The following is a 23,816-nucleotide window of genomic DNA, read 5'->3' as shown; positions in this document are numbered from 1 at the left end:
GAAATCGATCAATAATCAGACGCCGGAATCAAGGCACGATGCCCCTTGTCTAGCGTTGCGCTTTAACGGCGGGATCCTGTGTCCGTCCCAATTATCAACAGGACTCCGAGCCTCTTGATAATAATAATAATAATAATAATAATAATAATAATAATAATAATAATAATAATACACACTGTATCCGCCTGTCTGGCCTAGGGTTCGTTGCCAGAGACACAACCCTTCCATCCGTCGACATGCAGCAGCGGCGCTGCAATGGGTTGCCTTTAAGCTGATTTCTCGCTTCTGGTGGGAAGAGTTGTCCAGGAATCTTTGCGCGACCTGATCTTTAAAAACGATCTCACACCTTTAGGCCCATGCACTTTGTGTGTGTGTGTAAAAATCCTGAGAAAGGCATAGTGAGAAAGGTCGATGGAAAGGAGGAGAGGGTTGGATCCGTATAGTTTGCAAAGCGAAGCGAGGAAAAGGAAATAGCGCGAATCAGCTCCGAATTGCGAGAGCGAAGAGAGCAACGGTGCAATTGGAGGCTGGGGGTGAAACCACCGGGGGGATGGGCTGGAAAACGGGGTGTATTTGTGTAGTTAGGCGTTAGAAAACCTAGACCACGAAGGCGGCAGGTGTTCCCCGCACTCCTCGTTGGCGGAAAAGCCGGGGAGCTGCGCAGTCTGGGAGAATTCGAAGTGAAACCGGACCGGCTGCAAACTCTGGAGCAGGTGCGGAGGCGCAGCCACCGGTGTTCCCCGATGCCCCTATTGATCCTGGCTCCGTTTGCGTGGCTTTTCCCCGGACCCCCCCCTCCCCACCCCGGGGTGGGACTCATCCTGGTCCCTGCTTCTTCCCAGGCGGAGGGAGAGGAGCTTAGCGCAGTAGACGAAAGTCCAGAAGAGCAGCGCGTGGAGAAGCGGTGGCGGGAGTGATTCACTTCGGATCCGCCCGCCGTCGAGGTATCGAGATGGGTGTTTCGAGGGCGGGGGGAAGGGGGGGGGAAGGAGCCACAGACCCCTCCCTCCCACCCACCCGGTTGCCACCCGTTTTGGCTTGCAGGGCTCCTGCTGCACTTGAGATGGGCCAGGAGGGGAGGGGTCTCTACCGTCGGGGACAAGGCTCGGGGCTCAGGTTACAGCTCAGCTGGGGGGCAGGGGGGGACGGGGACCTGGGCATATACGCTGGCTGCAAGAAGGCAGAGGGGAGCATAAAGCCGCGGTGCCTCAGCCCGGAGCACACGACGGCAGCAGCAGAGGGACTTTCTGCTGGGCCTCCGGGGGGGACTTTGGATTCTCCTGCTGTTTCCAAAGAAAAGGGAGGATCGGCTGCATGAAGGCTCGGTAGCCACTGGGGGAATTACCATCACCACCTTTTCCTCCTCCTCCACCACCACCACCTCCCTCCTCCCCGCAAAGGTCCTGCATGTCTAACATTTAGACATGTTCAGCTTTGTGGATTCAAGGACTCTAGTGCTCCTAGCAGCCACGCAAGTCATTTTATTAGCAGTTGTCAAATGTCAGGATGAAGATATACGTAAGTTGCACCGTTCTTCTTCTTCTTCTCCATCTTCTTCTTCTCCTGCTGCTGCTCCTCCTCCTCCTGAAAGAGGGCGAAAAGAAAACCTATCCGGATGAGGTGGGGAAATAACAGGGAGGGAAGAGGTGTTCAAAAAGAAAGATCTGGAGCAAAGACCGAGAGTTTTGAGGGTTTGCACAATTAAACTTTCTGTTCCGAGTTGGCTTTGAGAGCCTTCCTGTGCTTGGATTTCTCTCCTTTGCTCACCAGATTCTTTCCTTCCCATAAAAAGCTTCTCTCCATCATCTCCTTTGGTATGAGATACTGATATGCCTGTTGAGGGGGAGGCTGCACTGTGGTGCCTCCTGCTTGGTTGAGAAGAGAGCTCCACTTACCACAATCCCAGGGTTTTCCCATTTCTTCTCCCATTGCCTTTTGGGGAAAAGGGTGACGTGGGCATAAGGTTTCTTAAAGAGCCGGCCAAACCATTATATTCCATCCAGGACTCTATCCCCCCACAGTCCCCCTAAGTCAGAAAGACGGATTCTGAGCTCACCAGAGAGAAAGTGGTGGAAATGCATTTTCTGCCTGTGGCGGCAGCGAAAGAGTTAACTGAATGTGGTGGCAATGGGTTCAAAGGGGGATCCAGACAAAAGAGAACATTGGGGTTAGACAAGCAAGACTCTTTGCCTTCTCCCCCCCCTTTTTCTCTTTTTTTACAAAGAAAGATCTTTGTGCAGAAAAAAAATCTGTCCTCCCCTTTTGCTCCCTCCCCCAATTCAGTTAGGGATGCTGGAGTAAGGTGCAGATGGAGATCCCAGGGAATTTGATAGCTAACAGATTTTTTTGTTGTTGTTGAAAGGAGCAGAAGGGAAAATTCCCCCCCCCCCCAAACTCAAGAGGCCACCTGAAGGGTGCAAAGCATTCCAGAGACACATCAGTCTAGTTTGCTCTGTTCTCTCCATCTCTCTCCCCCTCTCCTACCTCCCCCCAATATATGCATGAACAGCACATGCATGCAAAATTTAAACCCAGGGAAAAAATGGTTTCTCTTAAATTAGGTGGCAGAAGATACAGTAGTTTCTTCCTTGTGGCAATGTCCTTTCCCTGCTCCCCCCATTCACATTGCATATATATATATTAGAATATATATATATATTCTAATGAATTACAAAATAATTGCAACATGTGATACTACGAAAGACAGCAACCATACAATCAGGGCTGTCCCTTCCCCCCTACCCAGAAAGCTTTTGTTGTCTGGGATATTATTCAGGGATGGAAGATGGAAACTTTATTAGGTAGAAAGAACTTTTTCCTTTTTTTAAAAAAAAAAAGCTCATTTCTTTGGGTAGGTTCCCTATTGCTCGAATTCCACGCCTGCCTCCATATGCTCCAGACTGTAAATCAATTGCAGGGAATAGAGCTCGAAAAGCAGGGTGAGGGTGGAGGGAGGCCTCTTGCTTTGGATCACAGGCCATGCTTTATTTTTCTCAGCTCGAGCTTCCAGAAAAAGAAGGGGGAAAAAGACGGGGGGGAGGCCAAGGAGTTGAATTCCTTTTTGCTCATGTGGAGCAAATCTCTGCAGTTTAGTTTTCCAAGTTAGTAGCAGAAAGGGCCAGTTGCGGGAGGTGGGGCAGTGTACCTGGTAAGGGCAGCCAAGCAGTGGTGGTGTCACCAGTTCTGGTTTTCTCCCATTCATCCTCCGTGAGAAGATTACTGGTTAGGCTCTGCCCCATGACCAGCCTCCCCTTGAAAAGGTTCTGGGTTCAGCCAGGAGCTGGGGTGCCCTGTGGAGAGTTGTCCTTGACCATCTCTTTGGTAGGTGCTGTGTTATGTCATTCAGGTGCCCTTGCTTCTCTTTAAAGTTTAGACAATTGTGATCAGCTGGCCTGACTGCACAGCAGTGCAGCTTAGCTGCATTTCCCCTTCATTCTGTCCAGTGATTTCAGGTCAAGCGTTGAATTTCAGAGGTGTGTGGGCAAGTAAGGGAGCGCAGATATCGCCCTTTACCTTTTTAAAAAGGGCCTATTGTTGCATTCTTATGAGCTAAGGCGAGAGTGGATTTGCCTGTAGCATTGCTTTTTCGCTCACTGTTACCTTAGCCTGCCTTTTGGGAGTCTCGTCTTGTATTTATGTCTTTTATTTTATTTTTAAAGTGTGCTCCCAGGTCAGGGAGCGAGCTCAATTCCCGCTCTATGAACATTTGTTTGCCTTTGGCGGCAATAGCTTCCAGATGCTGAAATGCTGCCCATATTTATTTAAACTAGTCCCTAACTGAGCCATGTGAATCGCGCTCTGTGTGCACTCGAGAAAAGGGCCATTCATGAGTGCGTGGGTCCCTTGGGCTCCTGCAGGCTCCCCCTGCTCAGGGCACAATAAGCCCCCTGTCATCTTGCTGGTGCTGTCAAGCCTTTACTAGGATGTGCTTTAGAAAGTGGGGGGTGGGGAAGAGGAAAGCATGTGCCAAAGGGGCACATTTTTAATGGGTTTCTAGTGACCTCTTCCCCACCACGATCATTTCTATTTAAGTCTCCTAATGGGGGATAAACATGGTCAGTTCTTCTGATTAGAGCACCGGGGTTTCTGCCACCTATTATTCGTGTCTTCCAGTTCCAAAATGCACCCCCCCTTGCCAGTTTCAAGATCTCACATCAATTTTGTCTACTGCTGCTTAAAGAAACCCAAACCACTAACTCTTTTTTAATTGGAAAAACAGCTTTAGTCCTTTTCTGCACATACAGAGAGTCAGATAGGGTCGTTGTTCTTTGTAGGCGCACTTTGCTGTCTGCGTTCCAGATGAGAAGCAGATGAGTAGCATTTTGAAAGGGTCTCTAGCATCACCCCTTCCTCACGATTGCCAGGTGGCGGCAGTTGCCATTTTGGCCAGAGGTTTCAAACCTGAAATCGACTGTGTGGCCTAGTATAACGCTGTTCAGACTAAGAAATGGCCGATCGGTTTGAATTTCTTGCACACCAGAAGTGCACCCAAGAATTCAAGCTGCAGAGCTGGTTGTGCCAGACCTGGCTCAAGCATGTAGGCCTTCGGGAGACTTTTAAACACCAGATTTTTTTTGTTTGGGACACTTGTTCTCCTCTGCATCTCCATCACCTGCCAATTCAGCATTCTTCCTTCTGTGGACAGAGGTGTGTATGACAACTGTTAAAAGATGCGCTGACGTTGAGGCTAAGGCAGAATTGGGCCTAGAATTTGCCAGGTGCCCTCTCTGAAAGTGGCATTCCACACGCACCCAGGCAGAGTGGCACAGCGGGCAGAGTGTTATTGTTTCACACTGTGGCAGAGCCAGGTTCAAAATCCTGTTCATCTCTCAGAGAGGCAACTGGGGGGCGAGTAGCTATGACCCTTGCCTAGCCCTTACCTCACTGAGAATTACCGCACAAAGGGTTTGTTGTCAGGAGCAACCAAAGTAAAGCTATGTCCTGTCTGGAGCTCCAGAGATCTTATGGGAAGAAAACCTCCATGATTCTACAGCAGGGTTGCAGAAGAGCCCCTGGCCCTGCAGACATTGTTGGACTACGACTCCCATCATCCTTTATCACCGTAAGGGGCCATGCTAGTTTGGGCTGTTGAGAAGGCCACATGCTCCCCATCCCTGTTTTGTAGGGTCCTGGTAAAGGGTCTCAAACCAGCATTGTGAGAACTGAGGGGTCTTTGTATTTGTGTGTGTGTGTGTGTGTGTGTGTGAGGGAGAGAGAGCAGATTACTAAGTCCCCCCCCTTTTTTTGCTTCTGGATAACACTGCCAAATTATCATAAATCTGGGGAAGATGGAGAGAACTCCTTGACTGGAGCCAGTCTGGAACAGAAGAGGCCACCTTTGTGCTCATTACTTAGGATTGCTCTAACCAATGCTGATGTTATTACCCTGTTTCTTTCTCTCTCCCCTCCTTTCTGGTTCTTTTCCTCTTTTTCCTTTTTTTGCCTCCTTTGTCCCCCTACCCTACCCTGCTCTTTCCCTCCCCTTCTGGCACAGAGGAGGCAGGCAGCTGTGTACAGAATGGGCAGAGGTATAGCGATAAAGATGTGTGGAAACCTGAGCGCTGCCGGATCTGTGTCTGTGATACTGGGACTGTCCTCTGCGACAACATAATCTGCGAAGAACTGAGAGACTGTCCCAACCCTGAGTTAGGCTTCGGAGAGTGTTGCCCCACCTGCCCAACTGACCAGCCCGCCGCCAGTGGTTGTAATTTATTTATTTCCATTCCATATAAATAAATTACTTGAGAGATAATAGCAAAAGGGGGTGTGGGCGGGAATGTTTCCTAAAGGCCCATGGATGCAAACCACAAAAAGCTCTGCAGCATCCATGGGAAGGCAACTGCTAGGAAAGGCTACTTCTCATAGTTGGTAAAGCAGTTTCAGGTGCAGAAAATATGGCTTATCCTCTTATTCTAGTCATAGTTTATGGGAAGGAACTTGGATGGATAGCAGTATTGACAAAAGATTAACTTGTCCACGTAAGCAAGCCCATAAAATAGGTAGCCCACAGTTGTTTACTAGCCGCGTGTATCTGTCTTTGTGACACACCGATGGGCTAGAAGGAAAAAAAATTATCTGCCAGTTTACAAAACATTTCCTGTCTGGTCCCCTGGAGAAAAGTTTTACTCCTTAGAAGTGACCAGATAAATGGTTTATTTTTATTTTCAAAAGGCTGGTCTGGTAAAGTACCAGATCCTCAGACATCCAGCCTTGAATCAAGCTTTTCTGTGGCCCACTTGCCATGGCTGTATATATTTTTGTGAGCATGAAGGAAATGAGAAGAGCATTGCAGTGCTTAAGTACAGTATATGATACTGTGTCTCCCCCCCCCCCCAACTGCACCGTGTTTAGCTGTGATTTCAGTGTCAGAAATTACAGGGTGAGCTGGACAAGGACAGTTCCTTTACAGTTTCACTCAGACGAGAAAGGTGTCATTAAACCACCAAATTAAACCTTTCCCCCCTTAATGGTGTCTTTAAAATGTGAGTTGTCCCATCCTAAACACATTAGGGGCATGTAAAGCTCCACTTAAATCAGTGGGATTTGCACAAACTTTATTGTGTGCAATCCAGAGAAAGCTAAATACAGTAGTGATAGTAAGAATGTTGGTGGTAAATTATAGTGCTTTAAAATAAGTGCCTCCAGTACATTCCACCTCTCCGAGTAATAATGCACCTAAGTCCCATTGAAATCAATGGAATTTGATCATTTCTTAATCCCATTGATGTCAACGTGACTTTGGCATGCCTGCTTTTTCTGGATTGCACCCATTGTGCATTGCTCTTCAGCCATTTCCATTTCATGTGCTGGCCAGAGATGTGAAAAAACCTCTTGCAGAGTGTAGGCTTTTTGGGGAACCAGCTGCAGTGTAAAACTATGGAAGATGTTGGCAGATACACCCCCCCCAACCACGTTTTACTCCCTCTGCTTTTGCAGCCCCTTGATGCTACTGCCTTAAGGGACTCTGAGATTTTATTTTCTTTTTTAAAAAAAGTGGTCTCAGAACCACTTTCTCAGAAGATTTAGCCTTGTGAGAAAATAGACAGTCAGGAAGCGAGGGGGTAGGGGCTAGCTTTCATACCTGAGATACTGGGGGTGATTAATAGTGCTTTGCTATGTCTCAAAAGTGCTGCCCAGGAGGCACGGTTAGCAAAGTGACTGTGATTTTTAGTCGATGCAAGGAAAGAATCCAGCATTATTTCAGGTTCCAAAAACTGTGTTCTTTTTGTATGTGTGTGTAATGTGACCGCCTTCTCTCTATCCCAGGAGTCATGTTACAATTAGAAGTGGCCTTTTTTAACCCTTTTACCGTTGAGGCTCCTCTACTTCAAAAAGTAAAACAAATGACAGTGTGAGGCAGCCAGAATGAGTAAAGGGTTGAGCCTTGCAAAAGTTAACTGTGTCCCTTCCTGCAAAATGTTTATTTGCTGTTAAGCTGAATGTGGCTTTTAACTTCTGCATTTTGTGTCACTCTTGCTTTAAAAAACAAACAGACAAACATGAAAAGCATGCTTTCCTCTAAAACTTGTTGTTCTGTGCACATTTGCGATGGCTTAACAGCTTGATCCTAATCATGCTTAATTGATGACGAGTCCAACTGATTCGTAATTTCGGTGAGGATTTTCTTCCAAGGAAGTGAGTTTAGGTTTGGAATCCGTCTCATATCACTCAGTGAGACTTGCAGCTGCACCATGGGCACATTTGTTTGGAAGAAACTCCCACTATGTTCTGTAGGACTTAGTCCCAAATATGTCTGCATAGGCTTGCAGCCTTAGGCATGCATACTTGTGTGCAGGATCATGGCCGAATGTGCACTGCTGCTGCTGCTGCTTCGATAAACAGAACACTTAATTCCAGTGGGGCAAAATGGAATTAAACTGAGTGCTGCTGCAGAATGGCTTTGAACATGCAGTGATTGGTTTGGAATCCTATTATTCCGTCTGTGCTTTCCTGCTCTGCCACTTTGCATGGGGCTTTCGTTCCAAGTGTAAAAGTCCTGTGCCTATAATTTTCCTGGGGCGGCAGCATCTCCAGCACAGCAGATGGGTTTAGAAAAGCACAGCATCTCCTCCTCAGCACCACCGAGTCACAGAGCCTCTTCCCTTATCTTCCTGCCCCCCTTTGTCTTATTGTGTGCATCTCATGCGTACGGCTGAAGGTACTAGAATGCTCATATGATTTATGGCGACATGGTTCTGATGCTTTCTTTCTCTCCCCTCCCCCCGTTTTTTCTTAACAGGGCAACCTGGCCCCAAGGTGAGGCAACTGAATGCTGTTAATAACCATGGCTTTATTTAATTGCCCCCTAGGAGGTGCCAAATTTTACTTGTGGCGTCAGCTCCTGTTGCCTTTGACAGCGATCTGACCTGTAGATTTCTTTCATAGTTTCAGTATTTCGACTCTTGCCTTTGCTTTTCTTAAAAAGGTGGCGTATCAGTGGAGGGCATTAACAGGGCAATAATTCTTACCGCTTAAGATGTCCTAAAATGATTTGCCTGCTGATTTCTGCATATCGAGATGTTGTCAAAGGAATAGGAAAATGTCAGTCGGCTGCCCTGTCAGTCCCTTGCTGCACGCACTCATTTGGCATATAGGGTGTACCTCATTTCCCGTCCCCTGCGAAGAACAGAAAGAAATCTGGAGAAGCCAGTGCAGCTACTGCAACAGATGGTTATTGTGAATTATTGCAGAGCCGAGCTGTCTCATGGGCATGAAACGTGAACTGCAGCTCTCATATCCCAGACCTAGTGAAAAAGCCGAAATGTTTCCTTAACTTAAAAGCAATGAATACTTCCATTGACTTAAATAAGGCCATTCAAAACTTAGGCTAAGTTTATGCATACCTCTTGTGCAAAATTGGGGCCCAGATGTTCTTTACCCCTTTCAAGTACACAGGCCTGCTTACAGTTGCGCAGTGTTTCAAGCAGGGAGTCTAGATAGAATGTCAACATTGTGCATGAGTTGGAACACAGGGCATCATTTGTGTGTAGGGGAAGCCTGGCTTTGGTGTTTTGTTCCGTTGTCCTGTTAAACCTTGTGCACACTTTTACATTTTGCAGGGACAAAAAGGAGAACCTGGCGATATTAAAGATGTAAGTGCTACACTTTCTGGGTCTGCCTTCCTCATCCCTTGAATGCTGTCAATACAAAAAGTGCTTCCGACATAACCAGCTTTTTCTCTCGCTCTTTCCTCTCCAGGTTGTAGGACCGAGAGGACCCCCTGGACCACAGGTAGGGAACTGAGCTCTTCTGCTACAATATTTAAATGTTTTGGAGGAAAATGCTTACCAAAATATCTAACTGAGTCTCTTGTCTCCACCTGCTTAAGGGACCTTCAGGTGAACAAGGACCAAGGGGAGAACGCGGAGATAAAGGAGAGAAGGTAATGCCAACTTTGGGCAAAGGATTAAGATTGAGATCCTATGCCATAGCTGTCAACGTTTCCCTTTTTTTAAAGGGAAATTCCCTTATTCCAAATAGGATTCCTCGCAAGAAAAGGGAAAAGTTGACAGCTATGTCCTATGCATGCTTTCCAGGGAGTGAGTCCCTTTGTACACCATGGGACTTACTCTCCAGGAAACATGTATAGGATTGCATTGTACATCACGACTGAAAGCACCTGACTTCCATTCTCAAGTCTTGGCTTTGCTAGTTTTTAAAATACCAAACCTGTCATCTCTTCAAGTCAGGGGCATCTTGATGATTTATGCACATTAAAGTGTTGATTTTGGAAAGTTAGTTATAGTGGGTACAATATGAGCACTTAATAGTCTGCTTTTTGTGCTTAGTTGAGTCAGGGAGTAAAGTTTCAGTATTTTTTTCAAACGAGAATGAGTGATGAAATGGTTAGTTGGATTAGGACTGGGAAGAACTGGGTTCAAGTTCCCCTCACCCATGAAACTTGCTGCCTGACCTTTGGCCAGTTGCTATCATTTAGTCTAACATTCCTCATAAGGTTTTTGTGGTGGTAAAATTGGGGGGGGGAGGAGAGGCTGGAGTGGAGCATGGTGGGAGAGGATCGTCTATGCCACCTTGAGCAGTGTACCTGGAGTATTAAATATAAGATTCGTACCTATGTGAGATTAAAGCATACTGTTGTCTGCAGTCTTGTAAACCAATCTGCAAAAGAATGCATGCCCACACAATTGCTTTACTGCCTCACCTTCCCACAGACAGCTATGACGGCTCTTTGTGGTACATCGAAGGTCTGAAGCAGAAATAAATACAACTTGTTTCTGAATTCAGAAGAGCTTTTCTGCCTTGTCGCCTGGAGACAGTGCTTGCTCACCATAGGCAACTAGGCAAATATTTTTGGAGGAATTCAGCATTGTGCTATGCTGATCATTCCGTCAGTGTAAGCATTTTAGCTTGCTAGGCGGAACAATTTCCCCTCTTCTCCCCACCCTAGGGAGGAAGTACAGTGGTACCTCGTTTTGAGTCTACCCCATTTAGGGTCCATTTCGTCTAACATCCGCGGCAAACCCGGAAGTACCGGAATGGGTTACTTCCGGGTTTGCTGCTCGCGCATGCACAGAAGCGCTAAATCGTGCATGCACAGAACAACGCTTTGTCGAGCATCCCTTTCATCGAGCGTCCAGGGCTGTAGTATTCTTTTGTACATCTTTGTTGCTTGGCCGTCTCTGTTGAATGGATAGGGCCATCCCTAGCATGTGAAACAAGTCACTGTATGCATCACATTTTTGGTCGGAGAACATGTTTGTATTTTAGCATGACTCAATAGGCCCATAGTTTTGAGGTCATGAGAAGTACCGTATTTTTTCGCTCTGTAAGACACACTTTTCCCTCCTAAAAAGTAAGGGGAAATGTGTGTGCGTCTTATGGAGCGAATGCAGGCTGCGCAGCTATCCCAGAAGCCAGAATAGCAAGGCTTCTGGGATTCAGAATCCCCCCCCCCCTTGTTTTCCTCCTCCAAAAACCAGGTGCATCTTATGGTCTGGTGCGTCTTATAGAGCGAAAAATATGACAATAGTTCCACTTTGCTCTGTACCAGCCTCATTTAAACTACTGCACCCAATGTTGGGTACTTACTCTAAGTAGGAGGTAGACAAATTGGAAATGGGTTCAGAGGATGGCAGCAAAGGTGATGAGGGGGTGGAAATCACATAGAAGGAGGCAAAGAGTTGTTCTCTGCTGCCCCAAAGGGCAAGACTAGGGTCACATCTGCACTATACATTTAAAGCGGCACCGCACCACTTTAAAGCAGTCAAGGCTTCCCCCAAAGAATCCTGCGAACCGTGGCTTGTTAAGGGTTCTAGGAGACCCCTGTTCACCTCACAGGGCCTACAGATTCCCAGAGTTCCCTGGGAAGAACAATTGACTCTTAAACCACTCTGCAATCTAATAGGATTATGTTACAGGGGGGTAGATTCTGCTAATGGTCACAGCAGTCTGACAGTGGAACCAGCTCCAGGTTCGGTAGGTGGGCTCTCTCTTGTTGGAGATATTCCAGCAGAGGCAGGAGAGACACCTGTCAGGTAGTGAGAGGGGCTCTAGCTTTGAATTCAGTGTATTGGGCAGGGGCTTAGACTAGAAGTTTCCAAAATCAGTCTTTTTCAATTTTAAAGAAGAAAGGGGCTTCCCAAAGCAGTTTGGAATTTACGCAAATGCGCACAACCGAAGGGTCCGTTAGGGCCATCTCCTGCATCCTAAATAGTTTTTTCCCTAGAAAATCTGACTGTTGTGCCATCATAACTATACACAGAGCAGTAGCATGTACTGGCATCACTGCTGAGCATTTTTACATTTGTCAGCATAACAATTATTTGGACTGGGCTGTTAATACACAGATGAAATTAACAGAGAAGACTTAGCAATACTTTAACCAAGTTCGCAATCCTGTGAACCCTCAGGCCAACTCGGTGAGATTTACTTTTGAGTAGACGGGTCTAGATTCGGACTGTATAAGATGCATGACACCAATTATGAGGGTTAATTGGACCGTGTGCCCTTGTCATTTTAAAACATCATTTTTCCCGTGTAATCTTGGATGAGATGATATAGTGGTTTATGATCCGACTTCCTTGGGACGTTTTTCTTCCTTTTTTCAAATAGGGTGCTCCTGGACCACGTGGCAGAGATGGCGAACCCGGTACACCTGGCAACCCTGGGCCCCCTGGGCCTCCTGGACCGCCAGGTCTCCATGGCCCTGGTGGAGTGAGTATCCTCTGCTTGATTCACCCCCCCCCCACAAACACACACACATTTCATGTGTGGTTACAGAATGAAAAGAGCTCTTTCACTGTGCTACCTACCAAGAATTCCTGGTGTTCTAACTCTGCAATAAGCCTTAATTCAGTTCAGCATGCATAATATGCTACCTAAAAAATGCCACATATTCAGAGTACAACAGACTGCTGGGTTTTCAATGGCCTAGATTACCTTCTTTTGCCATTAGAGTTGTGGTTTTCAAACCTTGTTCTGGGGTGTCCTCTGGAAATACCCCCCTCCCCACAATTAACATGCGTTTCTGCAACAAATCAGAATCCCTTGAAGCATTGTCTAACTCTTCACTGCAAAGCTTATTTTGCCAGAAGTCATCTGCAAGGGAGTGTTGGGTATTCTCTAGAAAAACGCCACCCCTATCTCTGAGCGGTGCGAGATTCCAGGGGTTCCAGGCATTTACCCAGGCATTTGTGTTTGCTTTGGAATGAGGTACAGTGTCTTCATTTTATTTTTATTTTTTATTTTTTTATTTATATCCCGCCCTTCCCAGTTCAAAAACTGGGCTCAAGGTGGCTAAAAACAAATTTAAAACACTTCATTATAAAAGCAGCATAAAATACAGTATAAAAACACGAATAACAATGAAATTCAAAAATCAAAAATCAGATAATCCCCAGGGCTAGCTGGCTGAATTGGTCCTACTTGGGCCAGAGAGGAGGCCAGGGGAGAATTAGCTGTGGGGTCTCAGAGCGGGTGATCTTCATAAAAGGGGGAGGGGGAAGGAAGAGAAGGGAAATAAAAGATCAGGCTGAATTCAAATTAAAGGCCAGGTGGACTAGCTCTGTCTTACAGGCCCGACAGAAGAAGGTTAAATCCTGAAGGGCCCTAGTCTCATGGGACAGAGCATTCCACCAGGTCGGAGCCATCACTGAAAAGGCCCTGGCCCTGGTGGAGGATAGTCTGACTTCCTTAGGGCCTGGGACCTCTAAACTATGGTCATTCATGGACCTTAAGGTCCTCTGTGGGGCATACCAGGAGAGGCGGTCCCGTAGATATGAGGGCCCTGTGGCATATGCTTTATTTAAACAACCTGAGCCTGTGATGGATGGGTTCACAGCATTGACACCCCAAGCGGATCTTGCTTCTCTGTAGCCACAGAAATCAGGCATCTCTCTCTTTCACAGGCTTCAGCCTGCTTCTTCCTCCAGCTTCTGTCTTACCCTTACACAACTCATTTCTGGCCTTTGTCTTTTCTAACTAACAAATAGTGAGTTGAGGGAGCCCCCCCCCCATTTGTCTGGCACAGAGCGACTTCCTTTGATACCTTAATGACCTATATTTAGAGGGCCATTATCAAAAAAAACTTTTCTGGCCATTCCAACAATTTGAATCCTTCCTTAGATTTTAACACTTGCTGGATCTAGGAATTAGAAGGGTCTTGGCATACAGCCTGCTCCCCCGCCCCCCCCCCAACTCATAGCAATACATTCTCAGTTCATGCACGACTGATAGTTTGCTCCACAGGCTGGGCTGTGGCTTTTTTCCTAACTGTGAGATGTCATAGAATACTTTTTTAATGCGCTGGGGGTCTGTGGCAGGGGCATACAGTGGTGCCCCGCAAGACGAACGCCTCGCAAAACGGAAAACCCGCTAGACGAAAGGGTTTTCCATTTTGGAGGCGCTTCGCAAAATGAATTTCCCTATGGGTTTGCTTCGCAAGACGAAAATGTCTTGCGAGTTCCTCCGGGGTTTTTTCCCTCCCCCCCCCCTTTTCCTAAGCCCTAAGCCGCTTATCAGCTGATCCGCTAAAAGTCGCTAAACCGCTAATAGCGCTAATCCGCTAAGCTGTCAATGGGCTTGCTTCGCAAGACGAAAAAACCGCTAGACGAAGAGCCTCACAGAACGGATTAATTTCGTCTTGCGAGGCACCACTGTAGATAATTTCGCAGGAGATCATAGAATAATGGAATTCTAGAGTTGGAAGGGACCCCAAGGGTCATCTAGTCCAACCCCCTACAATCAGCTGATGTGGAAAAGGTTCCCTCAAGGTAGAAATCTACTGTGCTAGAGAATGGAGGAGGATCATCATCAGGGCTCACCACTGTCTATAGACTTTGATCAACAGCCCAGTATATAATTAGATGTTCATAAGCCCACTGATTTCTGTAGTCTTAAGCATACCTATCTCCACACTCCATTGTAGGTCCAAAATACATTTGTAAATTCCTCTGCAAAGCACCTTAAATTCATTCCTAGTTAATTACACCCAACTTGTCTAGGCAACTCTAGTTTTGAGAGCTGTTAGGTCTGGTGGCCTTTATTAGCCCCAGCAGATTAATGGCTACACCAACCGCTTGTGTCTATTTCAGGGAAATTTTGGGAACTGTAATTTTCAGGTGAGGAAGCCAGTTAGCAATGGGACGCAGTGACAGTGTTGCTAGGACTGAGCAGGTTTTGATTTTGTGTCAGGTTATGAAACAATCAGGAGAGTGGCAGGTCTGGACAAAGGCAGACATTCCATTAGTGCATTTCCTTAAGGTTGTATTTTAGAGTCGCTAAAGCTGTAATCCTATATCCTCTTACCTGGGAAGAAGTCCCAGGGAACTTAGTGGAGCTAAACTACAACTCCCATCATCCCCAGCCAGCTTGGCTAGTAGTCAGAAATGATGGGCTTTGTAGTCAAACATCTGCAGGCCCATGTTTGAGGAACACTACACTAACGTAGTTTAATGACTGTATATATTTTTTGCAACCCACACTTGATTGCTATTAGGGGCATGTAAACAATATCAATATGTGGGATAATATGTGGGATGTGGGTGGCACTGTGGGTTAAACCACAGAGCCTAGGGTTTGCCGATCAGAAGGTCGGTGGTTTGAATCCCCGCGACGGGGTGAGCTCCCGTTGTTTGGTCCCAGCTCCTGCCCACCTAGCAGTTCAAAAGCATGAAGTGCAAGTAGATAAATAGGTACCGCACCAGCGGGAAGGTAAACGGCGTTTCCGTGCACTGCTCTGGTTCGCCAGAAGCGGCTTAGTCATGCTGGTCACATGACCCAGAAGCTGTACGCCGGCTCCCTCGGCCAATAAAGCGAGATGAGCGCCACAACCCCAGAGTCGGTCACGACTGGACCTAATGGTCAGGGGTCCCTTTACCTAAACAATATCAAAGATTGGCATACTGGAGGATATTAATGTGTAGAATGTGTTCTTGTTCTTTGATTGCAGTAACTAATCCTGATTTTTGAATGTTACTCCACACATAGGACACACTCACCAAGTCATATTCCTTTACTCCAGGTTCCTATAGGGTAGCCAACGATACACATTATTTACTGAGTCACTACTGGTAAACATTAGAGTTCCTACTCTGTATGGAAACACCCATTGAAAAGAGTGAAAAAGGTCCGTTCTTCCCATTCCCCTCAGTCTTTTGTGGACACGGAGGTAGAGTTAAAATGTTTTAAGGAGTAACTGATCTTGAGGTTGCACCTTTGGACAGAGGCGTAGCGTGGGGCGGTGTCCGTGGGGGTCCATGGCTCAGAGCACAATTTTGTGAGGGGGTGCAAACAGGCACCCCCACAGCAGGCTCCTTCATCAGAGCCTGGCTCTGAGTGAGAAGGAGCTGAGTCTTGACTGGGCGCTTGTGCCCCGCCGCAGCTCAGCCCCCAGTTCAGGCCTGACCCAGGGGAGGAGAACAGGAGAATGGGCACCAACACTGCCATCCACCCTCCTCAGCTGCTGTGCACCTTGCACCCAGCTCTGCCACTGGGTCAAACTGGTGGGCATACGCTCCACCACTGCCTTTGGACATGCATCCTTGTATAGAGGTGTATTTAATGGTTTCATAATAGGATTAATAAATAAATCTGATGGGGTTGTTCTGCTCTCCTCAGAATGCATTGTTGTTGTTGTTTAGTCGTTTAGTTGTGCCCGACTCTTTGAGACCCCATGGACCAGAGCACGCCAGGCACTCCTGTCTTCCACTGCCTCCCGCAGTTTGGTCAAACTCATGCTGGTAGCTTCGAGAACACTGTCCAGCCATCTCGTCCTCTGTCGTCCCCTTCTCCTTGTGCCCTCCATCTTTCCCAACATCAGGGTCTTTTCCAGGGAGTTTTCTCTTCTCATGATGTGGCCAAAGTATTGGAGCCTCAGTTTCAGGATCTGTCCTTCCAGTGAACACTCAGGGCTTATTTCCTTAAGGATGGATTGGTTTGATCTTCTTGCAGTCCATGGGACTCTCAAGAGTCTCCTCCAGCACCATAATTCAAAAGCATCAATTCTTTGGCGATCAGCCTTCTTTATGGTCCAGCTCTCACTTCCATACATCACTACTGGGAAAACCATAGCTTTAACTATACGGACCTTTGTCGGCAAGGTGATGTCTCTTCAGAATGCATAACAGTGCTTTTTTGGAGCTACGTTTGACCTGTCGGTGTCCATTTTTAAGTCACACTTTCTAATTATTCCAAGTGCACTTGAATATTGTTTAGATTCAGTGATGTAGCTCTGTGTTCCAGACACCCTGTCTCTAGATATAATGAACAGTGTTTTGTGTTTTCGATAACTTGTTGGAAAGTTTGTGTACCACAAAGTTGATTTCTATCCTTGCAGACCGACCCCCCACTTGTTTACTGTTGTGGAAAACACCAAAACAATGACTTGATAATAGGGTGGGCAAAAAAATACAACTTGCTACTTAGAAAGCCCCCTTCCTTTTTCTCTCCAGATCAAATTCTGCCTAAAAATATCACCCTATGTCTGGAGGTATAGTCCCCAAGGAGCGTAAAAAAAATGTAAAACGAGCTTGCCCTAATTTCTTCCTCTGTGATGTGGGCATGCTTGCCCATCAGATACTACGGGAAACTCTGGACTTTTCAAAAGACTTCTTGTATTCCTCATTGTGTGAATGTTCTCCGTCAGATCACATCACGTTCTACTGAAACTGACCACATTCTCTCCGTGCTTTATCTTTGCAGAACTTTGCTGCTCAGATGGCTGGAGGATTTGACGAGAAAGCAGGCGGCGCTCAGATGGGAGTGATGCAAGGACCAATGGTAAGGACCAGGAGAGGCTCCCCAAGTCGTTTGAGCTCATGTCTGTGCGACAAATGTATACAGTGGTGCCCCGCAAGACGAATGCCTCGCAAGACGAAAAACTCGCTAGACGAAAGAGTTTTCCGTTTTTTGAGGAGCTTCGCAAGACGAATTTCCCCATGGGCTTGCTTCGCAAGACGAAACGTCTTGCGAGTTCTTGCGAGTTTGTTTCCTTTTTCTTAAAGCCGCTAAGCCGCTAATGGGCTTGCTTCACAAGACGAAAAAACCGCAAGACGAAGAGACTCGCGGAACGGATTAATTTCGTCTTGCGAGGCACCACTGTACTGCAGGGGTGGGTATGCTGTGACTCTCCAGATATTGTTGGACTACAACCCAGCCAGCACGGCCAATGATCAGCAACAATGGGAGTTGCCCAACATTTTAGACTAGTGGGCCCTAGACACAAAATGGCTGCCATGGAGGGAGTGTGGCATAACACAAAATTAGCTGGGCAGCCACTCCTGGCAATCTTATGCGTACTGTGGAAAGTCAGCTATGTCCTGCTGGCCCTGATTGTGGAGATCTCTCTCTCTTACACACACACACACACACACACACACACACACACACACACACAAACACACACACAGAGAGAGAGAGAGAGATGATGCTGCTGTCTAATAACAACCAGAAGCATTCCTCGGTATCATGAAATATATACAAGGTAGTTACATCATTTTCTTTGCACAGAAATTGCTTAGAAAGTACCTGCACATTTCACCTCATAACTTTCTTTCTCGAAGGGCTAGAGCTCTTTAAAAAATGAAAGCTCAAAGTCTCGGGCACCTGCCCAGGGGTGCCACTGGAAGCCTTCTGGTTTGGCAATTTCTGACGTAGAGGTCCATAGGTTCCTCACCCCAGATATACCTGGTATATTGGGTTTATGGCAGTTGGCTGCCGTGGGATGATGTTCCATGAAGAATCCTGGCAATTGTAGTCAGTGGCGTAACATGGGTTGCCAGCCCCCGGGGCCCATGCAGAGGAGGTGGGTGGAAGGCAGGGAAATGGACGGAGTACGCATGTGCATACTAACAGCACCCGCGTCACCCAGGAGATTACAGCCACGGAAGTAAGAAAAGAGCTGTTCCGTTGTCTAGAGAGGTCACTTCCTGGCTCGCTTGGAGAAGCCATCAGCAGCAAAAGCATGAGGCAGCACCAGGTGCTGAAATTTTACGCCCCTAACAAATTTGCACCTGGGGCAACCGCCCCTGTGGCTCCTCCCATACTGTGTCACTGATAGTAGTTTAGTGATGGTGAGAACAGTCTGTTAAGAGACTTTTAGCTCCACTTGCACAACGGTATTTTCCTAGGTTCCCTGCAGACAGTGCCCACCTTGCACTGAGGCAAGACTCAGGGCTTCATTGGGCCTTACCCTGAAAATGGTGGGTGCTTTGGGGCTTATTGGGTGGGTGCCCCATACAGAATGGTGGCACTGTTGATTAGGGCTGATGGTGGATCATCCATTGGTCCTGTGAACTTGGCAAATGCTACCCTCTGGAGCCATTCTATCCTGCAGAGAGGGAATTGTCACGTTCAGTTGATCAGAGATTGCTCTAGTAAACAGAGATAGGTATGAGCTTCACGTACCTGCACACAGCTGGGTCACTCCTTCCTTCGCGTGAGTGATGAAACAAGAAGCTATAGACAACCATAGCTTCAGGTCATGTCCGAGCCAGGACTACGTTTAATGACTTCCAAGCTAGCCAGGCTTCAGAAACCATCTTCAAATGATGGCTTTGCATTTTGGCTTGTGTGAAAGCCGTTGACCCCAGTTTCCTCGTTCAGATGTAATAGGAAGCTGTGATTAACGGCAGCTTCTTGCCTTATGCCGGTGTCTGAGACATTTTCATAATATTGGATTTTTAAGACAACATTTGATTGTTGGAATGTGACCAACTACTAATGGATATTATATTTGTGTTAATTACTATATTTATATCCCACTGTTCCTCTAAGGAGCTCAAGGTAGCATACATGCCTCTTCCTCTCCCCTCTATTTTAACCTCAGCCACAACCCTCAAGGTCACCAGTGATCTTTGTGGCCATGTGTGGATTTGAACCCAATCCTAGTCCAGCACACTTAACCGCCACACCTGCTTTCTGTTAAACCTGTGAGGGATATGTGCTGTAGGCTAGGCCAAGAGCCTCGTTTTACATTGGAAAATGCTTGACAGAAGATGCATTTTGCAGAGCAAAATAGAGAAATTACGAAAGACATCAGTGAGACCAGTCAGAGTTCAGCCATCTTGAGAACTAGGTATGATGCACACCTGGGCCATAATCCTTAGCACATTTTGGGGTTGAGTTGCATTGAAAGTGGTGGGACTTCCAATGAGTAAATGTTACAGGAGCTCTTCCAAATGGCCCTAAATTAGTAGATCTGGTGTGGTGCTATATGTGTTTGATTCCTCACCTCCACTCCAGACATGCAGAGTGTTTAATAGCCCATATTAGTTTCTCTGACTGAGAGCTACAGTAAAACAGACAAGCAGACACCCCATGTACCATTTAGGCTCTCCCAAGGTACAATTTGAAGCCACCTGAGGGCCACCACCTAGGTTTGGTCATGTGAGCCCCATGTACAGTGCCTTGGGTTCTGTGATGGACGGAAAGTGGGATATATAAATGTTAAGAAAAGTAAATAAAATGTTCCAAGGTAACACTGACAACGTGTGTATAGATCTATCGATAGATAGCTAGATAACATTTGATTATTTTATTTTTAAAAAATTATTTTAAAAAAATCTCTTCTGATATTTTCAGAAGGATGCTCAAAATGGTTTGCATAAAATAATACACTACGATAGGGAAGGGGAAACTTGTGACCCTCTGGATTGTTGTTGGACTCCCACAGCCATCAGACCAAACATCATGGCCAGTGGTCAGGGATGATGGGAGTTGTAGTCCAGAAACATCTGCAGAGCCACTTGTTCCTGATCCCTGCACTGCAATAACACTGGGGCTGTTTCTGTCCCCTTAAAATAGGGTAGCTGAGTCACCAGCATAGCTACATTTGGCCCAAAGGAGCTACAGCTTTTGCTTGCTCCTCAAACAGCATAGTTTTATTGAAGCCCATAGAGTCCAATCCATTCCTGATGTTAAGCTAGACTGATGCCATCAAAGTCTCATCGCTGCCACCTTCCTTTGTACCCAGAGTTCCAGAAAACCACGTTTCTTTTCATTATCAATTAATTTTATTGCCTAACTTACTTTATAAACGTTTGTTGACCTGCTATTCCAAGATTGTTCAAGCAAGCCGCTTTAACGGAAAGACTGACTTCTAAAGAGAGAGAGAGAGAGAGAGAGAGAGAGAGAGAGAGAGAAAAGGTCTTTGGGCCTTTGCATTGCTTGCCAGAACTTCCCAAGCCATGTGCCAAAAGAGTTGAAACAGATGATTATGGACAGGGAAGTAATAGAGAGATTTGTTTTAAGGGGCCGGGTCACTGTTGCACTTGGACCGAGAGCTGAAGTATGCAAAGACAGACAGCAGCTACTGTTCTTCAAGATCCCACAAGACTTCCAGCAGGAAATTTCTACTCTCTAGCATTTCTTGGCAAGCAGTAAATGAAATTCGGGCTTAGTAAACATGGACAGTTTCCAAGAGAAAGCGAGTGTGTGTGTGTGTGTGTGTGTGTGTGTGTGTGTGTGTGTTTTCACCGCCGAATGACTTCTATAAATATAAATAGCCCTGGATGCTACAAAGAAAGAGAGGGAGAATTAAAGAAGCAGCAGCCATTGAAGAAGCCCTGCTCTGGTTCTTAATGCCTGTACAGCCAGGGCCTAGTGTATCTCCTGTGTTGGGATTGTATCTTCCTTTCTTTTTTAGGGGGTAACAATTGCTTAATTTTATTTATTTTCTATTATAGGGACCTATGGGACCACGAGGCCCTCCTGGACCTCCAGGATCGCCTGTAAGTATCAAAGCCTTTCGACTCTTTTTTGGATGATCTCTCATGTTTGGAAGAAAAAAAATGAGGCCGATGGAAGAATTTCCCAAGGGGACCACTATGTATCTGTGCTCTTCTTTTCAGGGCCCTCAAGGATTTCAAGGCAGCCCTGGTGAACCTGGTGAACCTGGAACTGGCGTGAGTATCTAGGAAGTGCGCATGTTTGTGGCACAATTCATGCACTCGTGTTTTCCTCCTTTCCCTCTTGCCACGATGCACCTGCAAATCCCCTCTTCACTTCTGGGATCCTCAACCTCCTGAGAAAGCCTGTTTATAAAGTATCAATCAAAAGCTCTTAGCTTAGGGGTTCTCAAAAAGTAATGGCACAAGTGTTGGGTTGAAATAAACGACAGACGAGTGATGAGTGTCATATGGGAGGCATCTCCTGAGCATGTCTCGGGGAGTCCCTTTTATTGAATATTACAGCATTGCCACATATGTGCTCGTTGCTGATTGGTTAACACAAATACAAAGCAAAGGTTGCATATAGGTATCAATCACCAATAGACCAAAGGCTGGGAAAGGGAACACAGAATTGGACAGGCATGAAAACCTCCTTATTAAACTATAACTAGTGATTAATATAGCAAGACTTAAACAATTACTAGTGATTGATATAGCAAGACTTGAAAGGACATAGCAAAACTTTCCTTCACATGAGCAAACTGAAAAGATTTATTGAGCTTTGCAGGTGAAGTCAGGTCTAACAGTTATCCCATGGAAAGACTTTGCAGCTTTTTAGTTGTAGGGGAATGACTAAGGGTGGACATGATGGGGTTTTAGTGGATTGGAGAGGAACATAAAAAAGATAAGAAGAGCCATGTTTGATCAGGTTTAAACCCCACCTAGTCTAGCATCCTATTCTCGCAGTGGACAACCAGATGCCTCTATAGCAGTTCTTCCCAACTTTGGGTGTCCAGCTGCTTTTGGACTACAGAACTGACCGAGCAGGGAGAAAAGGAACAAGTGCTTGGCCATGGGCAGTTTAAATAGCACATGCCACACCCACGGACTGTCCAGATTGGACGGCCTAGGGATGACGTGGCCGAGGACCAACCAATGGCGCAGGGGCTATCCCACCCCACACGTGTGGGGAGGGCTTGCTCCCAGCCCGCAACGTCATCTCCCGAGAACGGGAAATAGCTTTCCCATCATCCGTAGCTAGGGATGATGGGAGTCGTAGTCCAAAAACAGCTGGAGACTTAAGGCTGGGAAGCATGACACTCTTCCCCACTTGTGATTCACAGAAACTGGTATGGAGAGGAATATTGCCTCTGATATTGAAGGTACTGCCTCTCTCATCACAGTCCATCATACCCACAGTGCCTCACTCTGAGGACAGACCAGGACAGATGTTCTGGAGAGCCGCACAGGGTTTCCACCAGCTGTGGGTGGGCAATAGGGAGATATCTGGTTTTCAACATCATGATATATCATCAGCTAAACATCCCAATACACTGATATATCACAATGTCTGAAATAAGAATGGAGCTATGTAGAGGCATTGGCTGGCTTCACAGTTTTCCGCATGTGATTTTTGCACAGCACACACACATCGTGATTCATGTTATATTGCCAGGTCAAAAGCTATAAAACCGATATCGCGATATGGACTTCGAACCAGTTTTGGACGATATATCGCCCAGCCCTACTGGAAAGCTAGCCAGGTAGACATATGATGGCTGATCTGTGTATGATCTGGTTCCCTTCTGATCTGCCACCTAAGGCATGTGGCTCAGCATGGCTCATGGCCCTGGTGCCAGCCTTTCGCTGTTTTTTAATCAATGTTCTCATTGGAAATGTATTCTAATTTAAAGACTATTATTGTTATCATCATCACTTGCTAAATTTTTATACCGCCCTTCATCCGAGGATCACAGGGCAGTTTGCAATGTAAAAACACAAAAATGCATACCATAGTAACAAACGAAGACAATAGCTCCTACCTGAATATATCCACCAGGTGAGAGGCCTTGATTGACTGCAGCAAATGTGCTTGAACCTTACAACTTGGCCCACCACTGTCAACCATATGATGTGCTCAGGGCAGTAGCTGGCCACTTATGTGCAGCGACCAGTGGACTTAGGTGTCCAGTACACAGTTGCATTGTGATGACTGCAGAGTGGATTTCCTGCTTTAGTTGTTTCCAGGCTCAGGTGTAGGAAGGGGTGGAAATTGTTCATGAGCATTCTTCCCATGGATCCAGCAGATAAAAATGTCACTGATGTAGTTTAGGCAGCAAAGAGCAGCTTAAAAGGTTCCAAGTTGGCCTACGAACTTGTTGGCATAAGGGAATAGACATAGCAGTTATTCTGTATCATTGTGGGTTGTGACCCTCTGTCTATCTCTGAGTGGGATGTTGGTCCACAGGGCTAGTACATCTATAGTTGCTAGGAGATTGTTTTCTGGGAGAGCATCAATAGATAGTGGTTTCTGTAGGAAGTCTGTGGTGTCCTACAATTAACCCAGGGTTCTAATGTATTTCTACATTGCATATGAGAACAATGTTGTGGTGGGAGACAGCCTGATGTGCAGGAACAAGAAGTGATACTTGACATGTGTCTGCTACTATGTCAGCTTCGTATAAGGAT

At 46.4% G+C, this 23,816-nt stretch overlaps 1 protein-coding gene across 3 annotated transcripts in view; it reads left to right on the top strand.

Moving 5' to 3' along the window:
- Window positions 1–1,139: 1,139 nt before the first annotated feature.
- Window positions 1,140–23,816, top strand: part of COL2A1 (collagen type II alpha 1 chain) — a 98,813-nt gene continuing 76,136 nt past the window's right edge. Inside the window, exons 1-10 of one of the 3 annotated variants that reach the window (XM_079966623.1) lie at window positions 1,140–1,518; window positions 5,495–5,701; window positions 8,240–8,256; window positions 9,060–9,092; window positions 9,199–9,231; window positions 9,329–9,382; window positions 12,073–12,174; window positions 17,161–17,238; window positions 21,144–21,188; window positions 21,309–21,362. In XM_079966623.1, the coding sequence (XP_079822749.1) occupies window positions 1,425–1,518; window positions 5,495–5,701; window positions 8,240–8,256; window positions 9,060–9,092; window positions 9,199–9,231; window positions 9,329–9,382; window positions 12,073–12,174; window positions 17,161–17,238; window positions 21,144–21,188; window positions 21,309–21,362 (717 nt within the window). In that variant the 5' untranslated portion in view covers window positions 1,140–1,424. Of the gene's footprint in view, window positions 1,519–5,494; window positions 5,705–8,239; window positions 8,257–9,059; window positions 9,093–9,198; window positions 9,232–9,328; window positions 9,383–12,072; window positions 12,175–17,160; window positions 17,239–21,143; window positions 21,189–21,308; window positions 21,363–23,816 lie in introns of all 3 variants that reach the window. The other 2 variants (XM_079966622.1, XM_079966624.1) reach the window with 2 other exon arrangements.

The sequence above is a fragment of the Podarcis cretensis genome (assembly GCF_951804945.1).
Source record: "Podarcis cretensis genome assembly, chromosome: 2".
In the NCBI taxonomy this organism is placed as follows: Eukaryota; Metazoa; Chordata; class Lepidosauria; order Squamata; family Lacertidae; genus Podarcis; species Podarcis cretensis.
This window is presented reverse-complemented; position numbering and strand designations above follow the sequence as displayed.